The sequence below is a fragment of the Liolophura sinensis genome, chromosome 6 (assembly GCF_032854445.1).
Source record: "Liolophura sinensis isolate JHLJ2023 chromosome 6, CUHK_Ljap_v2, whole genome shotgun sequence".
NCBI classification, from domain to species: domain Eukaryota; kingdom Metazoa; phylum Mollusca; class Polyplacophora; order Chitonida; family Chitonidae; genus Liolophura; species Liolophura sinensis.
The window spans coordinates 57,172,583-57,191,277 of NC_088300.1; the positions used below are offsets into that span (position 1 = coordinate 57,172,583).

The window sequence follows — 18,695 nt, forward strand, 5'->3', positions numbered from 1 at the left end:
TAAAAATAGACACGCGAATTATTCAGGAGTGATCGACCCTGCTGGGTGGTAGATGGCGCTGTAGTCACATGGTCTGATGTGCCGGGTGAACACGAGGCCGGGTTAGGAGCGGAATGTGTGGACAGAGAGGTTGTCACAGGCAACACATCGGAGCGGACGCACACAGTCTCTGTTTCTTCGATAGGAAATTGACTCCATTAGGTGCAGGCCACCTGGTTAAGGAGCTGGGATTTTGTATTTAATAAACGGTGTAGTGTCAGTTTAACTTGTGCAGCCTCCAGGGAAGGGACAGTGTTTGGAGAAAACCTGTCGAGCAGGAAGATATCAGAGGGCCGATATACCGATTTGCGAATAAGATTGACAGGTAAATGTGCTCATCATATAATACGCTTTGCAAAACATGGATAGATACTGTGTTTTACGTAAAGTTTGACCTGTAAAAATGCATATTCAGAAAGAAGCACATTAAGGCCTTAAAATGAAACTTTTGGTGCCAACACTTCAGTTTTTCTGGTACCGGTAATCAATCAGAATCAAGAAAAAGGTGTCACATGAAGCGATGTGATTGGTGAGGTCATGGCGAAACCTGTGTGAATGGTTGTGTCACTTGGATTGTACATGTATTCTGTATTTCATTTTCAGTTTAGTCAACCAGACCCGTTCAAATTTCTTATTATGTATGTGTGAGTTCTTCGTCTTTAATTTGATTGCTGTTCATCATTCCGTCATTACATCATAGCGTCATGTTCCAAAAAATTTGGTAGATTTGTAGAACTTTGCGAACCTATGTACATGTAACTCTGTTTAGAGTGGTGAATGAAATGCTCTGGCTCAACGAGTGTTAAATTAAAGAGCTACTTTAGTGTCTAGGCTTGTATGTCCTAAAAGGAAGGCTAAATGATAAGGGGGGCCTCCGTGGCTCAGTTGGTTAGCGCGCTAGTGCAACATAATGACCCAGGAGTCTCTCACCAATGCAGTCGGTGTGAGTTCAAGTCCAGCTCATGCTGGCCTCCTCTCCGGCGGTATGTGGGAAGGTCTGCCAGCAACCTGTGGATGGTTGTGGGTTTTCCCCGGGCATTGCCCAGTTTCCTCCCACCATTATGCTGATCGCTGTTGTATAAGTGAAATATTCTTGAGTACGGCGTAAAACACGAATCAAATAAATAAACCGCCTGGTGACTCTTGGGACTGAAGTAGCACTTCAAAATGTGAAACAAGATGAAGTATATTTCATAGTAAAAGTGCAGGTAATCCATGACCAACTGCCACAGCAGCTGCATCAGGATTTTAAATGGAGCGCTTTCTGACATTAGTTAGGGACATCCTCTGCCATACAAAATTTTGCCAAACCTAATCTTGGATCATGGTTCAAGCAGAAGGAATTTTGGTTGACTATTTCTTCAAATAAAAGCAGATTAAGCCTTCATCCATAACTGCCACAAAAAAACCCAGCTGAGAAAAATCCAACTAAAACCTAACATTTTCGCGGTATATCCTTTTCTTTCATCTCAGAAACCACTATCATGAAAGAATTCTTTTCAGTTAGGTTCCTTGCCTCCTATGTAGAGTTATGCAACTGTTGGGAGACAACAAAAAAAAGAAGTCTCCTCTGGAGAGATAGTTAGGTCATGACAATCCATATAAATTGAGTGAACAAGGAGATTATTTTGTGATGTGAGTTTTCAGCTGTAATTTTTTTTTATTGATAAGCACTGAAACATAATTTGCATCTACCACTGACAGTTGTGGGTGAAGGTGTTGCTTTCATTTTAAGAAATTGTGTTATAAATACCCATCGACAGGTAATGACGCAATGCATCGTTTTCACACTGTAACTCAAATCAAAGTTACTTATAACTACCTGTACATGTAATTGATTTTCTGAATAAGAATCTCAGAAATCATGAAAAACCAATCATTATTCCAATGCCATGTAAAATGTGGCTACAGTCACAATACATGTTTTACCAGAGTAAAACTAAGAAATGTGATAGTTATCATAGAAATGTGATGGTTCACATAATGATTTTGATGATGAGAACTAAACCGATACTGCTTATTATTAATTGAAAAGTAGCCGACTTGTAACACTGATTAGCCACTAGAAATTTAAGAGAGCTGTTATCAACAGGATATATGCACATGCCCAACTCTCAACCTTTTGAATACCTGTAGAGAAGTAGCTTTAGCAAACAAAATTTCCACCAGGGAAGTAATTTATTAACTCCCTGAGGTTTAAACATTCGAATGAACTAGCTATCAAATACTTGTTTTAATTACAAAGAATTTTATATACGAGAAAGTTGTAGTTGTATTGAACCTTTGACAAATCCTGGGCATCAGTATAAAGTTGCTTTTGAGATGTGATGCTAGATTACATGTACAGAGTAGATCTAGGTGTGCAAGTTTGCCTTCAGTAATTCTGATATTAAATTTTGTGTTTTATTGTGATTTTGGGGATCATGTGTCACAAACCTGTCATAATTTTCATGGAAACATGGTGTATTAACTTTATCTGATTCGCTTTTTGCATTGAAGCCTCCAGTTGTGTTTGTTAAGTGGATTAGAGGCATCATTGAGTGGAAGATTTACATGTACTGGAGTCAGGAATGTGGGGTAGACGCGTGGGTTTGAAGTGAGGACATTTATAGGTCATCTTGTAGTACTATTAAACCCGACAAAATGTTGTAGTTTGGAATTAGGTGAGTGGCCTGTTTGAGTGATATAGATAGCCAAGGCCATTTATGTCTGTCACAGGGTGTGCATTCCACGCGCTCATAAGTTTTCCTCATCATGTGATTATAGGGTTATAAGCTGATCAAATATTAGATCTGATAAGATCAATACTTGCATCCACAAACCTTCCTGTCAGTGTGTTATCCCTCTGACTGAAATGTGAAGGCACACTTTATGAAAGGTTTTCAGATGTAGGCATTCTTCAGGTAAGTAGTGCATTGGCATTTGGCTATTTCCTTTGTGTATGGGTATAATTTTTATAACTGGAAAGTTTAATGGTACATTTTAATAAACATGATTATTACAATGTACTAAGCTTGTTGAGCAGTTCTGTCCGATGGAACACTTCTGACAGTATGATTGATTGATTTATATTATAATGGTGGCCAATGGCGAGCATATTAAATATAAGTTCTAAAACAGAGTCACATACATGTATTTTGTTACATGCCCAGACAATAAATCAGGTATTCATCTAATGATGCTATTGCTATATAGGGATCGTTTTTAAGATGTGTAACCTAGTGACTGATGTAGGCTTAATGTTAGCATTATAGAGTTAGTAATTCATTTTATGGTACAAAAATTAATGTGCAGATGTCATGTTACATTTTACGATGTACTTAATGGCTTACTAATTTTTTTTTATCTATGTGTAAAAGATACCTTGTATAAATAGCTGAACTACTAGTACAGGTAAACAGGTTACAATCATTTGCACATTTATTTTGTTCTGCAGGAAGGCATGCAATTTAACTACAAGTGACTCAAAAAGTTTGCTCTAGGGTTATAGTAATCATGCAAAAGGGGTAATAAAAACGGTAATTTGTCTTAGTCTGACACCAGGTAAAGCATCTACATGTATGTGTAACTGAGTTTGGTTCAGTTCTATAAAGCCATTTGATTTGATTTGATTTGATTTATTGGAACTACAATAGCCATTATGGGTAATGAATTGTTCTGGCTGGAAAATTTAATTTTCCAATGGTTAATTACATTGATAAAATATTTACGTTGGCGCCATAATATGTGAACATTAATATAGCTTACAACCCTGAATATTACACATGTTTGCACGTGTAAAATTATTATCCTAAAAAGGCAATTTATAAGCAACGAAAAGCATCTGGCAAAGAACTAACAAAACTTAGCAGAAATGATGTTCTTTGTTGTTATGTCTGTACCTTTCATAATGTGAGCAAATTCCTTAGTACTGGTAAAGCTCATGTGATCCGACATTTTTTTACAATTATCTGTTAATTGGCAGTTGTAGTTGACCCCAAGACGGTGTGAAATACATTACTCTTAGCTGGTGCATGTAAATGTACTCATAAAGCTAATCTACAGGTACACTAACGCACAGGTACATCAAAGCACAGGCGCAATATCAACTTTCCACACTTTCATAGTAATACTACTGCCATTTTTGGCACTCAGCAAAGCCATTTATGTACATGTACATGTATCAGAAAGCGCTATTGCTGCAAACTGTATGTTTTCAACACTGCATTCATTGCGCTAACTAAACCAGTAATTTGGGATTATAATAAATATTTGTCCTGCGATATCATTGCATTTATTTATTAAACCCTATGCTGAAGTGATTGTATCTATTCACTATATCCCTCATTGACAAGAATGGACCCATGTCTGCTGCACATATTAATGGACCAAAAGTGCTAGGGGCAAGGCAACAACAACAACAGGGCTATTGTTGATTTCAGAGAGCTCATTGCTTTTTCTCTGAAGCGTGTCCATGATAAATATTGAAGTCTTTGTATGACCAATCTATTAGTAAAGTCAGAAGATACATTGTATGATCAAGAGCTGCTGTGTTATATGGCACAGGGGACTTTATGGTAGTGGTTATTCACTAGCCTTAATTGGAGAATGATTAAGAATTTCTGTCTTTAATATGCTGCTCAGATTTAGAGATGAAGATACCACACACTCTTACGAACTTCCCTAGATAAGGAAAGTATTAAAATGAGCCTGTCTGAGGTAGTAAGATTCAGAAAGATGATCACCTCAGATATTCTCAGAGGATTTTATGTTCATAAATGATGTTGTTTATGTTGCTGTATTAATACTCCATTTTTATGCCTGTAATTTTCCTCATGGTGTGTGTATGGTTTCCAGTAACATGGTGTAATTTGTGCCATGCACAAGAGATGATAATAGAAATTATGTAATAAATTGTTGAACAAGATGCAATTCACAATCACACATGCTGCAAGTTCTTGATCTAGGAGGTGTAATAAATGGACGAATTATGTAGCCTTGTAAACTGCAGACTTTTTATGGCCATGGGCATTTGCTCGTCCCTGTTCACCTGCATCACTGAAGATATTGTGCATGTTTTATTTTGAGCACAGGTGTACAAGCATGAACGTAAAGTGTCACATAACATACAGTGCAGGTATGACTTTGTGCTCAGCACCATAAGCTGTTGTGGAGTTGTATTTGTAAATTATACATGTATAGCATAGTTATTTATGATCTATACAGGAATGACATGTTAAGGGTGTTACCATTAAATTCACAATCTAGTGTTTTTTTCTGAGATATCAGCATTATTAGATATTTTCCATACTAATTATATGTTACATGTGTACCTGTTTGCCCTGAATAGCAGAGTATAAACACACGGGGACACGCCTCCACACCTGCAGCCACTTGTACATGTATATATATATATATATATATATCTTGATGACTGGCCTTAGAATGTTTGCACATGTATATAGGGGCGTAAGTTAAGTTAGCAGAGAGCAGAGAGTTTGCTGACTTAAGCTGTTTTCTGGATCACACCTGTCACCCGGATATATTATACCCTCATCATTGTCATTTATATATATTGACATAACCACATTCATCATCAAGCATGATATCAAATGCATACAAGCTCACTCTTGCTTATGATATATGGTTTGTTTGTGATCACCTTGTGAAGCTAGGGCCTATGTTACTCGGCTGATGGATTTTTCTCCCCCCCATTTGATCGCATTGGCCAGTGAGATCCCAAATTTAAGTCTAGCTTTCTCTGGCTTTGCCTTCAGGTCACAAGGATTACAACATACCTGACCAAAAGCATTTGTTTCCTCCAAACACTTCAGTTTTTCAAACCCATTAACCTGACCAGCCTCAGTGAAAAATTCTACGGCATGCTGTTAAAGGAGAAGAAAACATAAAAATGATGTCAAAATCAGATGAAAGAGCGTGAAAACTTATTTGCAAATATGATCTTTAATATTTTTTTGGATTTTTTTTTTCAAGAGAAAAGGGTATTTGAAAATATTTTTGTATGGTATTTCGGACCAACTTTTGGTATTTATCGTTTTCTTTCGTTATCTTTTGGTATTTTGCATAATAATGTTCTAAATAAGAGTGCGATCCTTGTCTGATGAATTTATTTTAATGTAAACTTGTTGTTTATATAGAAACATGCATTTAACCTAAATTATGATAATATTTATGAACATGTTAAAAATATAAATATGATCCAAATTGAGTTTCAATACATTTGTTAGCTGAAAAGGACAAATTCTAGTGCAAAAATATTTATTAAACCTGTGTTACATCCTTATTTATGACATTATTAAACAAAGACTATAAATACCAAAAGGTGGTCATAAATACCCACCATACAAAAATTATTTTCAAGAATCTTTTCTCCTTAAAGAAAAATCAGAAAAAATATTGAAGACCACATTTAGGAATAACTTTTCGCACTCTTTCATATGAACTTAATGTCATTTTTATATTTTCTCCACCTTTAAAAAAGAAATTTAAATATATAAATTCTGGGGTAGATCGGTAAACTTAAATCAGATAATATGATCAGATTAATGAATCTTTCCCATTTCTGTTTAATTCATTATTCCAGCATCCAATATGTCATCCATCTCCGTGCCCGAATTCTACAAAAACAGATGTATCTTTATCACGGGTGGCACAGGCTTTCTCGGGAAGGCCTTGTTAGAGAAGCTATTACGCTCCTGTCCCGAGGTCCGCTGTATTTATGTTATGATCCGGCCAAAGAGAGGCAAAGATATCCATGAGCGACTGGAAGCCCTCTTGGACACAAGTGTAAGTTTGGCTCTTACACTAACACTAGACTTGTGTAGTCTACTCCACTCTGTTCCTTTTATCGATGTATTTGGCATGTTTTGTTTACAAGAATCAAAATATTCAAGCCCCAGTGTATTTTTTTCTGCTGTACATATGTCTTATTTATCTGAAATTGGCACCCCTATGGGCAAGTTGTGTGTGTTCTATCACACCATAATCACTCAGAAGTCTCTCTTCCATGCGGTTGCTTTGAGCTTATGCTCGCTTCCTCTCTTGTTGTACATGGGAAGGTCTGTCAGTAACCTGCAGATTGTCCTGTTTCCCCCTGTGACCAGTTCCCTCCCACCTCAATTCTGGCCTCAGTCATATAAGTTATATATTCTTGAGTACAACATAAAACACCAGGTATATTCACTAAATACATTTTGCAGAAATCTTTTTCCATTGTTGTTGATTATAGTATAGCACACGTACTCACCCGGAACATATATCGTCCTTCAAGACACAATAGCTAAGAAGTTTGTTTTTTTTTACATCCATACAAATATTATGCTACAGAAAGCATACATGTTTACTTGTGCTTTGTTTTCCAGTTATTTGACAAGGTGCGAACAGAACAACCAGGTTTTGAAAATAAAGTGATTGCTATCGGTGGTGATATCTTGGACGATAACCTTGGTATAACAGAGGAGGATCAGCAAACCCTGGTGGAAAATGTCTCTATCATCTTTCATTCTGCGGCCACAGTCAAGTTTGATGAGGAACTCAAGTAAGCATCTTCTAACCTTGAAAGTCTGTGAAATAAAGTTTATTTTGGAAGAAGTATTTTTTTTCAGCGTTAAAGGTGAACTGCAATACTTTTTATTTTGCACAATTTTTTTATCATTAGTCCTCTGTTGTTATTCTGTAAGATTGTGGATGTGGTTATTACTAAAATAATTCATAAAGTATTTTTAATAAAAAATATTTACCATTGTAATTTTATATGGAGAACGTCCATTACTTATTTCTCTTTTGTTTTTGAATGCCATGTTGGTGATCCTTGTCATTCATGTTAAATAACACAAATGTAACAGTTTTTGTAATGTTGGCAATGGTCATATGAATGAACCATGTCCATATTGATGTCACGAGGTTCCAAAATCCAAGGGGAACAAGCCATGGCCTTTTAAACAATGATTATAGACTGTATATTTTTGCGAGGCTCATTTCTTTTTAAAAATAATCTAAAAATTGCATATGCATATACATAAATAGAAACTGTAGCACAATTATCTTAATGTATTTACTCTGACAAATGTAAAGATGTAATATTTTTATACATCTGTTGACTTGATCGTATTGAAAGCAGTGTCTTGATGTGCTCCTGAATAAGTTTTGGTGTGTTTTTTGTAGAATCTGTGGACAGTTATGATATTACTTGTACCTTTCAGATTATCTATACAGATGAATGTTCTAGGAGTGCGAAAGATACTGAAGCTTGCTCATAAAATAAAAAAGCTGGAGGTAAAGAAAACACTTTGTTTTTGTAAAATGCAATATGTTTTTCAGGAACCTTGTAAAATGTTCATTTTATTTATTTGTGAAAAGAAAAAAAGCCATGTTTTGTATATTAACACTTCATCCAATGATTTGTATAAAAACATTTAAGATACCATTAAACAGTAAATGCGTATAATTTGATTCTAATATCAGTAAAAGATTTTCAGAAAGGTTGTTCTGATGTATGTTTCCAGGCATTGGTACATGTGTCCACAGCGTATGCCAACTGTGATAAGGAGCAAATAGCAGAAGCAGTGTATCCTCCCCCACTACAGCCACACAAACTCATCAATGCAGTCGAGTAAGTTCTTCAGTACCTACAGCTGTTTCTTCATGGAACTATAAGGAATCATCATGTGAAGGAAGTTGATAGAAGAATGATGTAATATATTTCTACAATGTTAGACTGACTATTTTTAAAAATATGTGTTTTAGCCAGTGAAACATTTATTGTACCAAATTTTGCATGGAGGCTCACAATGTTTGCAAAACTTTCAACTTTCACAAGTATTATTAATGTTCAAAAATGCCAAAACAGTGCAAGTGCCCCTCATTTTCACATGAGCTGATCTTGTTTTCCTACAGACAACCTTGTTATTGTTCTGTTGTCTCTCTGTCAGGTGGATGGATGATGAGGTGATTACAACACTGACCCCCAAGCTGACTAAACCCCGCCCCAACACGTACACGTACACCAAATCAATGGCTGAGTACCTGCTGACAGAAGAGAGAGGGGACATACCAGTGGCTATTGTCAGGCCCTCCATTGTTGGGGCCACCTGGCTAGAACCAGTGCCTGTAAGATACTGCAACTTTCAGTTCAGGGTTTCATTTTACAATAAGGGTTTAACTTATTTCCACATAACTGTCATTAGTAATTAGGCTTGACATGAATTACATCCTGTTTGTAAAACAAAGCCCTGGAGTTTGTCTGTAATCTTTTGCTTAAATTATTAAATTGTGAACTTTTGTATTATGAAATAATATTCAGATAAGCACAATTTGCTGTGTCTTGAGTTCTCAGTATAGTGCTTAGCAGATCACTTGCTGTGTGACAAGCATTAAGTACTCAAATATGAATAATAATAATACACATATATATCTATGATTAAGCATTTGTGACCCTTGTCTCTAATCTCGTCTTCACCTTGTTACAGGGATGGGTGGACAATTTTAATGGCCCCACTGGGTTGTTAGCAGCAGTAAGTATACATGTGTAGCAGAATTGTTTTTCCAGAATATAGATTTATAACTAATTATCATAATTTATTTTGGAGTCCATTAAATTATTCCACTGTTCTTAAGCAAATAAATTCCTATGGATAAACACCTATGAATTCACTTGTAAGCATATATAGATATTGTAAAGTTGTGGTAAAATCCACCAAAAAAAACTCACTTGTATTATATTTCTGTCACTGCATTCCACTACAATGCATGAACATTGAACAGTGAGTTCGATTTCCCTAGTTCCTTCATTTCAAGATCATTGTATGTCAGTTTACTCTTCCAGATGTTGCTTTTTGTAAATTCCTGTACTTTGTGTGTATTTTAGATTGGTAAAGGTGTTTTGCGAATAATGAAAGGTGACTTCCATGGCACTTCTGACATCATCCCTGTTGACATTGCGGTGAAACTTCTTATAGCAGCTGCCTGGTACACAGCAGTCGAGAGGTACATATGAACTAGTTTTATGACAGTACAAACATAAGACATACATTTCTTAACTTTAAAACAAATAATTAAGGCCCTGTGCAGATGTAAAGATGTTTATTCAGTCATTTTTCTGATGACAGATTAGTGTAGTATGTAGTGATCTCTGTATGCCGTTTTCCAAAACGTTTCTGACCTATTCTACAGAGATACTTATTTTACCTGATTCTGAGAGATTTATAGATCTTAGAAAGGTGCTTTGAGGTAAATGAACAAATGAAAGAAAATTTCAGCATCAAAAGTAATGTTAAGGACTGTTTTTTACCTCTAAAATCCACCCAGATTGGTAGACTTCTTGAGGCAAATATGATTTTTTATTCCAGTCATGTCATATTTTTTTTTTACAAATATTGCCATTTCTGTGCGTAACAAATGTTGCAATACCTGTTTGTTTGTTTGTTACAGACCGAAGGATGTGAAAGTATATAACGGTACAACAGGACAGATCAATAGGTTTACCTGGGGAGAAATGGGTAGGTGATCATTCATACTTCTCAGTCTGTTTGAATGAAAGTCCTGTACAGCAGGTAGATGAGACCATAGCATTGCAGTAAAAACAACCATAAGGCATAAGCTCAAATAGAGGTCAGGAAAACGCCCAGAGGCATAAGCTCTTCCAGAGGTCTGGAAAACAACCAGAGGCATAAGCTCTTCCAGAGGTCTGGAAAACAACCAGAGGCATAAGCTCACCCAGAGGTCTGGAAAACAACCAGTGGCATAAGCTCTCCCAGAGGTCTGGAAAACAACCAGAGGCATAAGCTGACCCAGAGGTCTGGAAAACAACCAGAGGCATAAGCTCAAATAGAGGTCTGGAAAACAACCAGAGGCATAAGCTGACCCATAGGTCTGGAAAACAACCAGAGGCATAAGCTCACACAGGGGTCTGGAAAGCAACTAGAAACATAAGCTGGCCCAGAGGTGGCAGGGCTAGTTTTAATTTCATAATACAGTAGACTCTCTGTAAACTGACCGTACTCGGGACCGAAAAAAAATGTCGGTTTAGACAAGTTGTCGGTGTATTAAACATGGGCAAGTGGCCTACAACAACAACATGTGTATTGTACATACATATATGTTTAATTAAACTTGCTGTACAGTGATGCATAGTAACAAACTATGGAAAGAAGCTGATCTGTGCTTTACTTTAGTACATACGCATAATTGCTTTACAAAATATCGAACTTTATCACTCAAGTTCATTTACACACTGCCACGCTTTGCTGGCCTACTGGACGTGGTCGGATGTTGTCAGGGCAGTAGCAGGGAAAATTGTGACGGCAACTGTTGTTTGAGGCGTTTTTATTTAGTCACTGAGCTATTAAGCGTCAGACTCATCTTTCACTAAACTCTGACCTCTGCACGAGATATGATACAGTATCAAGACAGGAGATCACCACCTGCTGAAGTAGGCAAGAGTTCACATAAGCATATTATCTCCCTTCCCACTGATCTTCAGTCACCTGGCAAGCAGGCAAGTTGAAGCCAAACTCAGACTCCATCGGACGTCGTGCGACACACTGTGTCAGATTAGACAAGACAGATTAATACTCATTTGAAATGTTTGTACTACAAACCACTGTCGGTGTTCAGAATAAACAAGAGTCGGTTTACTGAAGGCAGTTAACATTACTGTCAAGTGGAGCAGAAAACGAACCATGAAATGTTGTCGGTTTTGACAAGATGTCAGTTAATTAAGGTGTCGGTGTTAAGAGAGTCCACTGTACTGTGAACATAGCTTAAATGTGATTCAAACTTCTCTGCAGTATATGTTTGTAATGTATGCGCTAATTTCATTCTGCTGATATGTAATACTATAAGGTGGGGATATCAAGGTGTGATTTTGGAAGCAAGGCGGCTTGTCAAGTACCAGGTGAGACATGGTGTCTTCCTCGTTTTCTCCACCTACAAACCTGACAGCAGTCAAATGTTGATCCCAGCATGAAACACTGCTCAAATAAATAAAAGGTGTGAATTTAATTCTCAGTTGTTATATAGTATATGGTTATGGATGGGTGTTGTTTCTGCTTGCAGAGCGTATGTCTCACCAGTACTTCCTGAAGAATCCTGTCAACAGTATGGCGCGTCTCCCAAACCCGAGATTCACAAAGAATGCGTAAGTTTGCAACAGACCATGAACTTTGTTCTGTACCATCCCACGATGTATAAAGCCTGGTACTCTTCAGTTGATTTTGAGTGAAGAGAGCTACTAATGTGACTTTTCAACCAGTTTGAAATATACTAGTTAAATACCTCTTTTAGTCTATTTTTTAATTTCATCCTTAGCAACATCCACAAAATCTTATTTTTATACCAAATAAACTTTAAAGGAAAGATCAAGAATTTTGTTTCCCATGTTTGACAGAATTTGCCTTAATGTTTCCATGACCTAGGTTTACATTTTTTCTTCATAGGTTTTGGCATGATCTCAATGTGTTTTTCGATCACATCATACCAGCTTACTGTATGGACCTTTATTTGAGAATAGCAGGACGGAAACCCATGTAAGTGATGCATCCATCAATATGCTGGTTGATGAGTGTACTCTAAAACTTGTAATTGTTCTCACCATTCTGTCACTAACAAGTAAGTTTTTTTTTTTTTTTGATTTAGTGACTTTAGTGTGATAACAGACTCTTATGACTATAAATTGCCGTTCTTATCAACTTGTCACATGAATTTTTTGTGTTGGGAATATTGAATTTACTGATAATGGTAGTAAATTGGCATTCTGCTGTTGTCTTTTATTTATTTTATTAAAGTTGTTGATAATAACAGTGAGTGTATTTCATTGCCAAAGTCTGACATAATTGAAGGGCTTTCTGTCTAATCCCCAATGTTTATTTCTTCCCACAGTTTTGTCAAAGTACAGGACAGGCTACAGAAGGCAGTGAAGAGCCTGGATTACTTCACCTCTAATCAGTGGAACTTTGCTAATGATAATTTCCACATGCTTCTGAACAAACTGTCCCCTGAAGACAGACAGGTGAGTCTAATTGTAACAGGTGTGAAGGTCAAGCATCCAGGGTATTTGCTTTTACAAAGATAACTTCCAAGTGTTCTGAAAGCCAGATTTCCATTTCTGTATCACATATAATCAGACAGAAAATCACAAGAAAAAATGTTCAACTGTAACTCCAGTGCCCAAACCTCAAATAAATAAGGATATGAAGGCAGCCAGCATTATGGTGGAAGAAAACTGAACAGAGCCCCAGGGGAACCCACGACCATCCACAGGTTACTGGAAGACCTTCCCACATATGTTCGTAGATGAAGCCAGCATGGACTGGACTTTTGAGCCGTGCTGGCGTGCTAACCCCATTGGCCACAGAGGCCCTCAAATAAATAAGGAATTAATGTGGTGACTTGGTTTCTTGAGAGTTGTCTCCTACATATGCTGAGGATAACACATTTTAAGATCTTCCAGCATGTACTCATGTATATTGTAAAACTACAAAGTGAAACTAAATTTCTTCTTGGATTGAATAGATATTCAACTTCGACCCTAGGATGATCCAGTGGTCTCTCTATATGGAGAACTACTGTCTGGGAACAAAGAAATTTGTGTTGAAGGAAGAATTGTCAGAGTTGCCTGCAGCTAGAAGAGCTTTAGCCAGGTGAGATAGTCACATTCTCATAAAACTTGCCTCACCCAGGCAACCACGATCACTGCATGTATACTCATCATCATTGCATGCCTAATCCTAAGACACTCTTCCCTTCTCTATTATATCAGGGAAGAGATTTTTGTACTTTTGACTTGCATATTTAGTTATTGCTAACATTAGGGAAGACCAATAAATTTGATTGTCTTGACTTAACAAATAAAAATGTAAGCAAAGTGTGCATTGTTTTGTTATTCATTGGCTTTTGTATTGGTACATGTAATTTACTCATTACCAAAGTGAAAACAAAATTAAGTCAGTTCTTTACTACTGATTTTTTCTATACAGTAAACATGACCCTCTACACACATTGTTACATTCCAGGTTGAAGAAGATAACCCTAGTCTTTAACACCATCCTAGCCATTGTTATCTGGAGGGTGTTGGTGGGTCGGGTGCGAGTAGCCCGGGACTTGTGGAACCTGGTTCTGCGCTGGACTTCGTACATCCTTATGAAGTTACCTCGTGCATTCAAATCAAGCTCCGCCTCTGCGTAACCAATTGGCTGTGACAAGTCGCTGATGAGGCTGTCAGCTGTGAAGCTCTAGATTGCTTAAGCCTGTGTCTCTCCCTTGGTCAGTTGGCCCTGGCACGGAAACGTCTGACCAATCCGTCTGCAGGTAGAAGTTAAGTTCTGTCTACACAAGGTACCAGTTGTAGTCAGTGTAGGTGATAACACAGTGATAATCTAGCATATCAGGATTATAAGGTGCTTTTTTGAACAGATGTCAAGCCATGATAAACAACATCTTGAGTGTTAAATGTTCAGTTGTTACAAAACATGTTCTCTTTCTGAAGCAATCACTCCGTCTTGTTACTCCATGACATTACAGTACCAGAGTAGGAGAGTCAAAGGCCAGCATACCTGTTCCTTACCTGAACTCATCTCTTTTATATCTTCATGGTGTAAATGCATCAGGATTATCAGTCAAGTTTTCCACCTCTAACCATGTCTAGTTAACCTGTCAGTTGACAAATCATCAAAATAACTCTTATCGAACTACAAAGGAAAAACTGGTTACTGTGTCCTGTACAGATTCAATCCAGGTGTGTTCGTACAGCTAAAAAATAGGCTACGATAGATTACCAGCCAGGATTTTGCTTCTGCTATCATCATGGGACTATTTTCATTTTCCAATTATACATGTATATGTATTATACATGAAACAGATTTGTCTATGAGACATATTAATATGTGAAAAATTAAAGAAAATTAAAGTGTAAATAGTAGATTTAAATAGACATAGACATTTGTATCTTATGTGGAATATGCATATGTGACATGAGAACAGGGTCTAAATGCAGTGATATCCTACATGATCTGTCAGTGATAAGGCGGAGTAGTTAGATTAAAGCAGTACCCAGGAAGTAGTTCTCTTGTGCATAGTGTGTGTATTGTTTTTACCACTAGAAATAGTAAGGCTGTTGGATTCTGGGACAGCGTGTGTTCATGGGATGAAATATTCTAACACCGTTAGCACTGAATGCAATACATGGACTGTGATGTTGCATATACTGGTTTTTGTCTTCTCAAAAAAAAAAAAAAAAAATCACCTATAATTTCATTGAATTCTTTTACCAACTAATAACTCTGTACACTAATTTGGAACCAAATATTGTGAAATTATATTTCATTTACAGTAAATGTGTAAGCCTCATATAAATTCATGTGTTTTTTTCACCAATTAATCACCCATCTATGTTACAGTTCAACCTGGCTATCAGTTTGTGAACAATTCCATTAAATTTTAGTTGTAAGCAAAGAAATGAATTCCTTTCTCTTGAACATAGACATTTGCCCCAGGGCAAGCTCTGCTCACTTCAATTCTCATGTGTGGGTAATATGAGAAGACTCAGCAATTTAATTTGAATATCGCCTTCTGTTATGGTGGGTAGGCCTTTGTTCCAATAGGTATGGTTGCGCAAACAAGAACGTATTCCATGGAGTTGTGATCAATGGTTACCCTTTCCCAAATTATTCAAGAAATGAATGTATGACCATCACTTGTGTGATACATGACATGAGAAGTAACTAAAAAAAAAAATCTTCAGCACTGCAGCCAGCACTCAGTCAATTGTTTGTATACGCCCCGGTCCACTTCCCGCAAGCCTTCATTGAAGTTATATCGATTATGGTTTTAAACATAAGTCAAATAAATGAACAACATTTGCCTGAAATCTCATTCTCTATGTGAACAAGTTCTTGGTTGTGGAACAACAATGTTGTTCACTAACCATTGCCAGAGCCAAAGAACAAGTTTTGGATCAGACATCATTCTTATCTCCTAGCGGATTAATTAACTCTGCGAAAATCATATCTTTTTTTTTCTTTTTTTTTTGCCTTAGGGTTGTACAACTCGTTGAATATATTACTAATCTTCCATGAGGGTCTCCAGTAAACAGAAATATGTGTATAATATGCAACCAAAACTAAAATGACTGATTGAAATACTAAAGACTTAATAGTACTTAAAGGAATATTGGCAAAATGGGCTTTAGTGTTAATTTATTCTGTGAATTATGTACATTGTGTGAAAAGTGGATAACATTTTAAAAATAATCCATAATCAGCCTATTATACCTTTCTTGGGCAGGCATTCATCAGTGGCATAATTAGTCAGTCATTCATCAAGATAGACATGTTCATAAATTTTTATGTTTAAACTGGCTACCCAGCTGAACAGTTTGGTGATATGCATGTGTGGTGTTGACGTCCATGAGTGCAATCAAACAACATGTTGAACAAGTGCTATATATTGCTATTGTTGCACTGTTGCACATGTCTTTTATTGGTATTGCAAGCAAGATGACATATTTTCATTAGACATAATATGGGCTGTATTTTCCCTTTTTGTGATGCCAATGTTTCTACCTTGAGGAATATTTTATTGATGTTTACATGTTATGTTGTAGCTCAAATGACCTGTAATACATTTCTCATAGATTATATATATATATCTCATTATCCCATCATAATATCACATTGCTGCTATTTATTAATAGTGATTTCTTTTTTAACGTGAACAAGTGTCCTGTATATGGCTATGCACTTTATTGACAATGAACCATGACTCCAGTGAGTATATAATGAATCTGTAGGAAATAAATGTGCCCACCAATACCATAATATGGTTCACACAATGATGGAACTTTACACAATGTATTAAGCAGTCCATTATTAGAATAATGTTAATGTACTAGACAAGCTTGTCCTGTTATAAAGTAATATGGCAAATAATGAGCCTTTATACTGAGCTGTTTGTCTTCATACATGTATATATATATGTATATTTCTCTATTTTGTTGAACTGTGTTTTTTTGTGTGTGTTCATCACAAACATCTTTGTTTTTCATTATTTTGCAGCATACTTATTGGTATGATCTCTATATCTGGCATGTTCCATCAACAAAAATGCATTTATTTGATGATGACATTCTCTAAATTTGTTGTGTATAAAGTTATTATTATTTTGAGCATAGCCTGTTTTGTATTCCCAGACCATAATTATTGTTACATAAATCTTGGTCATGAAATATCAGGGTTCATCTGATATCAGTGATGTGAACAGGCAGGCAGCTAGACTTCTTCATACAAATATAATAATGAATAAAAACGATAAAACTTAGCTTTAATAAGCACATTTATTAGCATGCCGTTTCCTGTTAAACTGACACTTAGTGGCTTGGTTGCACTGTGTTGATTGCCAAAGAAAATAAATCACTGGTTTGTTTACACTCCAGCCTACTTTGTTTCTTTCTGTTTCGAGCTGTAGTCATTTTCATGAAATTGTGCATGAAAAGCTCCCTGTTATACACACTATCTGAGTTGAAGCTTCATAAAAGTTACATGTCTGGCAGAAAAAATATGTGTGAAAGTGTTTCCATCAGTTTACTAATAAGGATTAGAATTTAATGTTAACAAATTATGGCCAAGTGTGCTGTATTTTTTTAAATGCGGGGTTGTTGGCTTGAAACATTATTAACATGTGGAAATCTTTAAAGATGTTCTGGTAAATGTCAGTTTTTAGTGATCATTGAATTTATTTTGGTAATGCAATATACTGAAATTCATAAAACCACAAATCTGGAATTCTCTTATTGTTTAGCACGATTAATTCTTATACTGGCCAAAGCCACTTTTCTCTAGGGGTATTGTATTTAGAACTCTCTACATATATGGAAATGGATCTGTGTATGCCACACCAAAAACTAGAATTACTTAAGGTTCCACTGATCAAACTCCATGCAGCGCTGCAGTATGAAAACCGCTTGCCATGACTGGTGTTACCAGAGCAGATAAGCATCGAACATGGTCCATGTCATGAACAAATGACGGGCAGATGTGGTGCCATGGTGGCCCTTGAATGGGACACACGCAGAGTTTTCTTTCACAAAAGGTGGCACTAGTGTGATATGGGACTTGCAGGTCACATGCCTTTCATTGCACTGCAATTTCATATGTGATGTATTTGGTGCATCCACTCAGACAATGTGCTGTTGATGCTGCAGTGGAATGGCCAGCATCACTGAAATGACGCGATACGTCCCACTTCGGAATTCTGCAGGTATCTCATTGTCAGACATAGAGGTGTTGGTTCAATCCTAGGTTTGGACATGTATTTTTTTTTTTAAAGATTCATTACCTGCATTGTTCTTGGTACCTTGGTGGCTTATAAAGCCATTCCACTTTATATGTAAAGCTTACATAAAGGTAGTTAGACATCACTTGTATAAATCTAGATTGTTCTGTGGGTGAAATATGCAAGTCACATTTTGGGCAAGCTAACTTGCCAACTGCTGTTGGTTTATACTCCTTGGCAACAGCTAATTTATCATTCTCCACATTATGAGAAGGAACAAACCAGTGTAGGTCTGAAAGTGGCCTATGCATTCACTGGGAATTATCGCATTCTGCAAGATGTGTGTATATATGTATGCTGGGGACTTAACAGGGTACCTAGCAACTTTTCAG

The 18,695-nt window shown here is 36.6% G+C and overlaps 1 protein-coding gene across 1 annotated transcript; it reads left to right on the plus strand.

The window, feature by feature from the left end:
• The first annotated feature begins 128 nt into the window (after positions 1-128).
• On the plus strand, positions 129-17,785 carry LOC135467746 (fatty acyl-CoA reductase 1-like). The gene is made up of 14 exons (XM_064745579.1): positions 129-364; positions 6,623-6,825; positions 7,401-7,576; positions 8,241-8,313; positions 8,544-8,650; positions 8,970-9,147; positions 9,507-9,551; positions 9,905-10,023; positions 10,468-10,535; positions 12,094-12,175; positions 12,474-12,563; positions 12,916-13,045; positions 13,549-13,676; positions 14,049-17,785. Exons 2-14 carry the CDS (start codon positions 6,631-6,633, stop codon positions 14,218-14,220), a joined length of 1,563 nt encoding a protein of 520 aa, XP_064601649.1. The 5' UTR covers positions 129-364; positions 6,623-6,630; the 3' UTR covers positions 14,221-17,785.
• Positions 17,786-18,695: the final 910 nt, after the last annotated feature.

Coding starts and splice junctions, on each gene's coding strand:
- LOC135467746 (XM_064745579.1), top strand. CDS start 6,631: ATGTCATCCATCTCCGTGCCCGAATTCTACAAAAACAGATGTATCTTT. Junction 13,046..13,548: donor TGTCCCCTGAAGACAGACAG/GTGAGTCTAATT, acceptor TGGATTGAATAG/ATATTCAACTTCGACCCTAG. Junction 13,677..14,048: donor GCTAGAAGAGCTTTAGCCAG/GTGAGATAGTCA, acceptor GTTACATTCCAG/GTTGAAGAAGATAACCCTAG.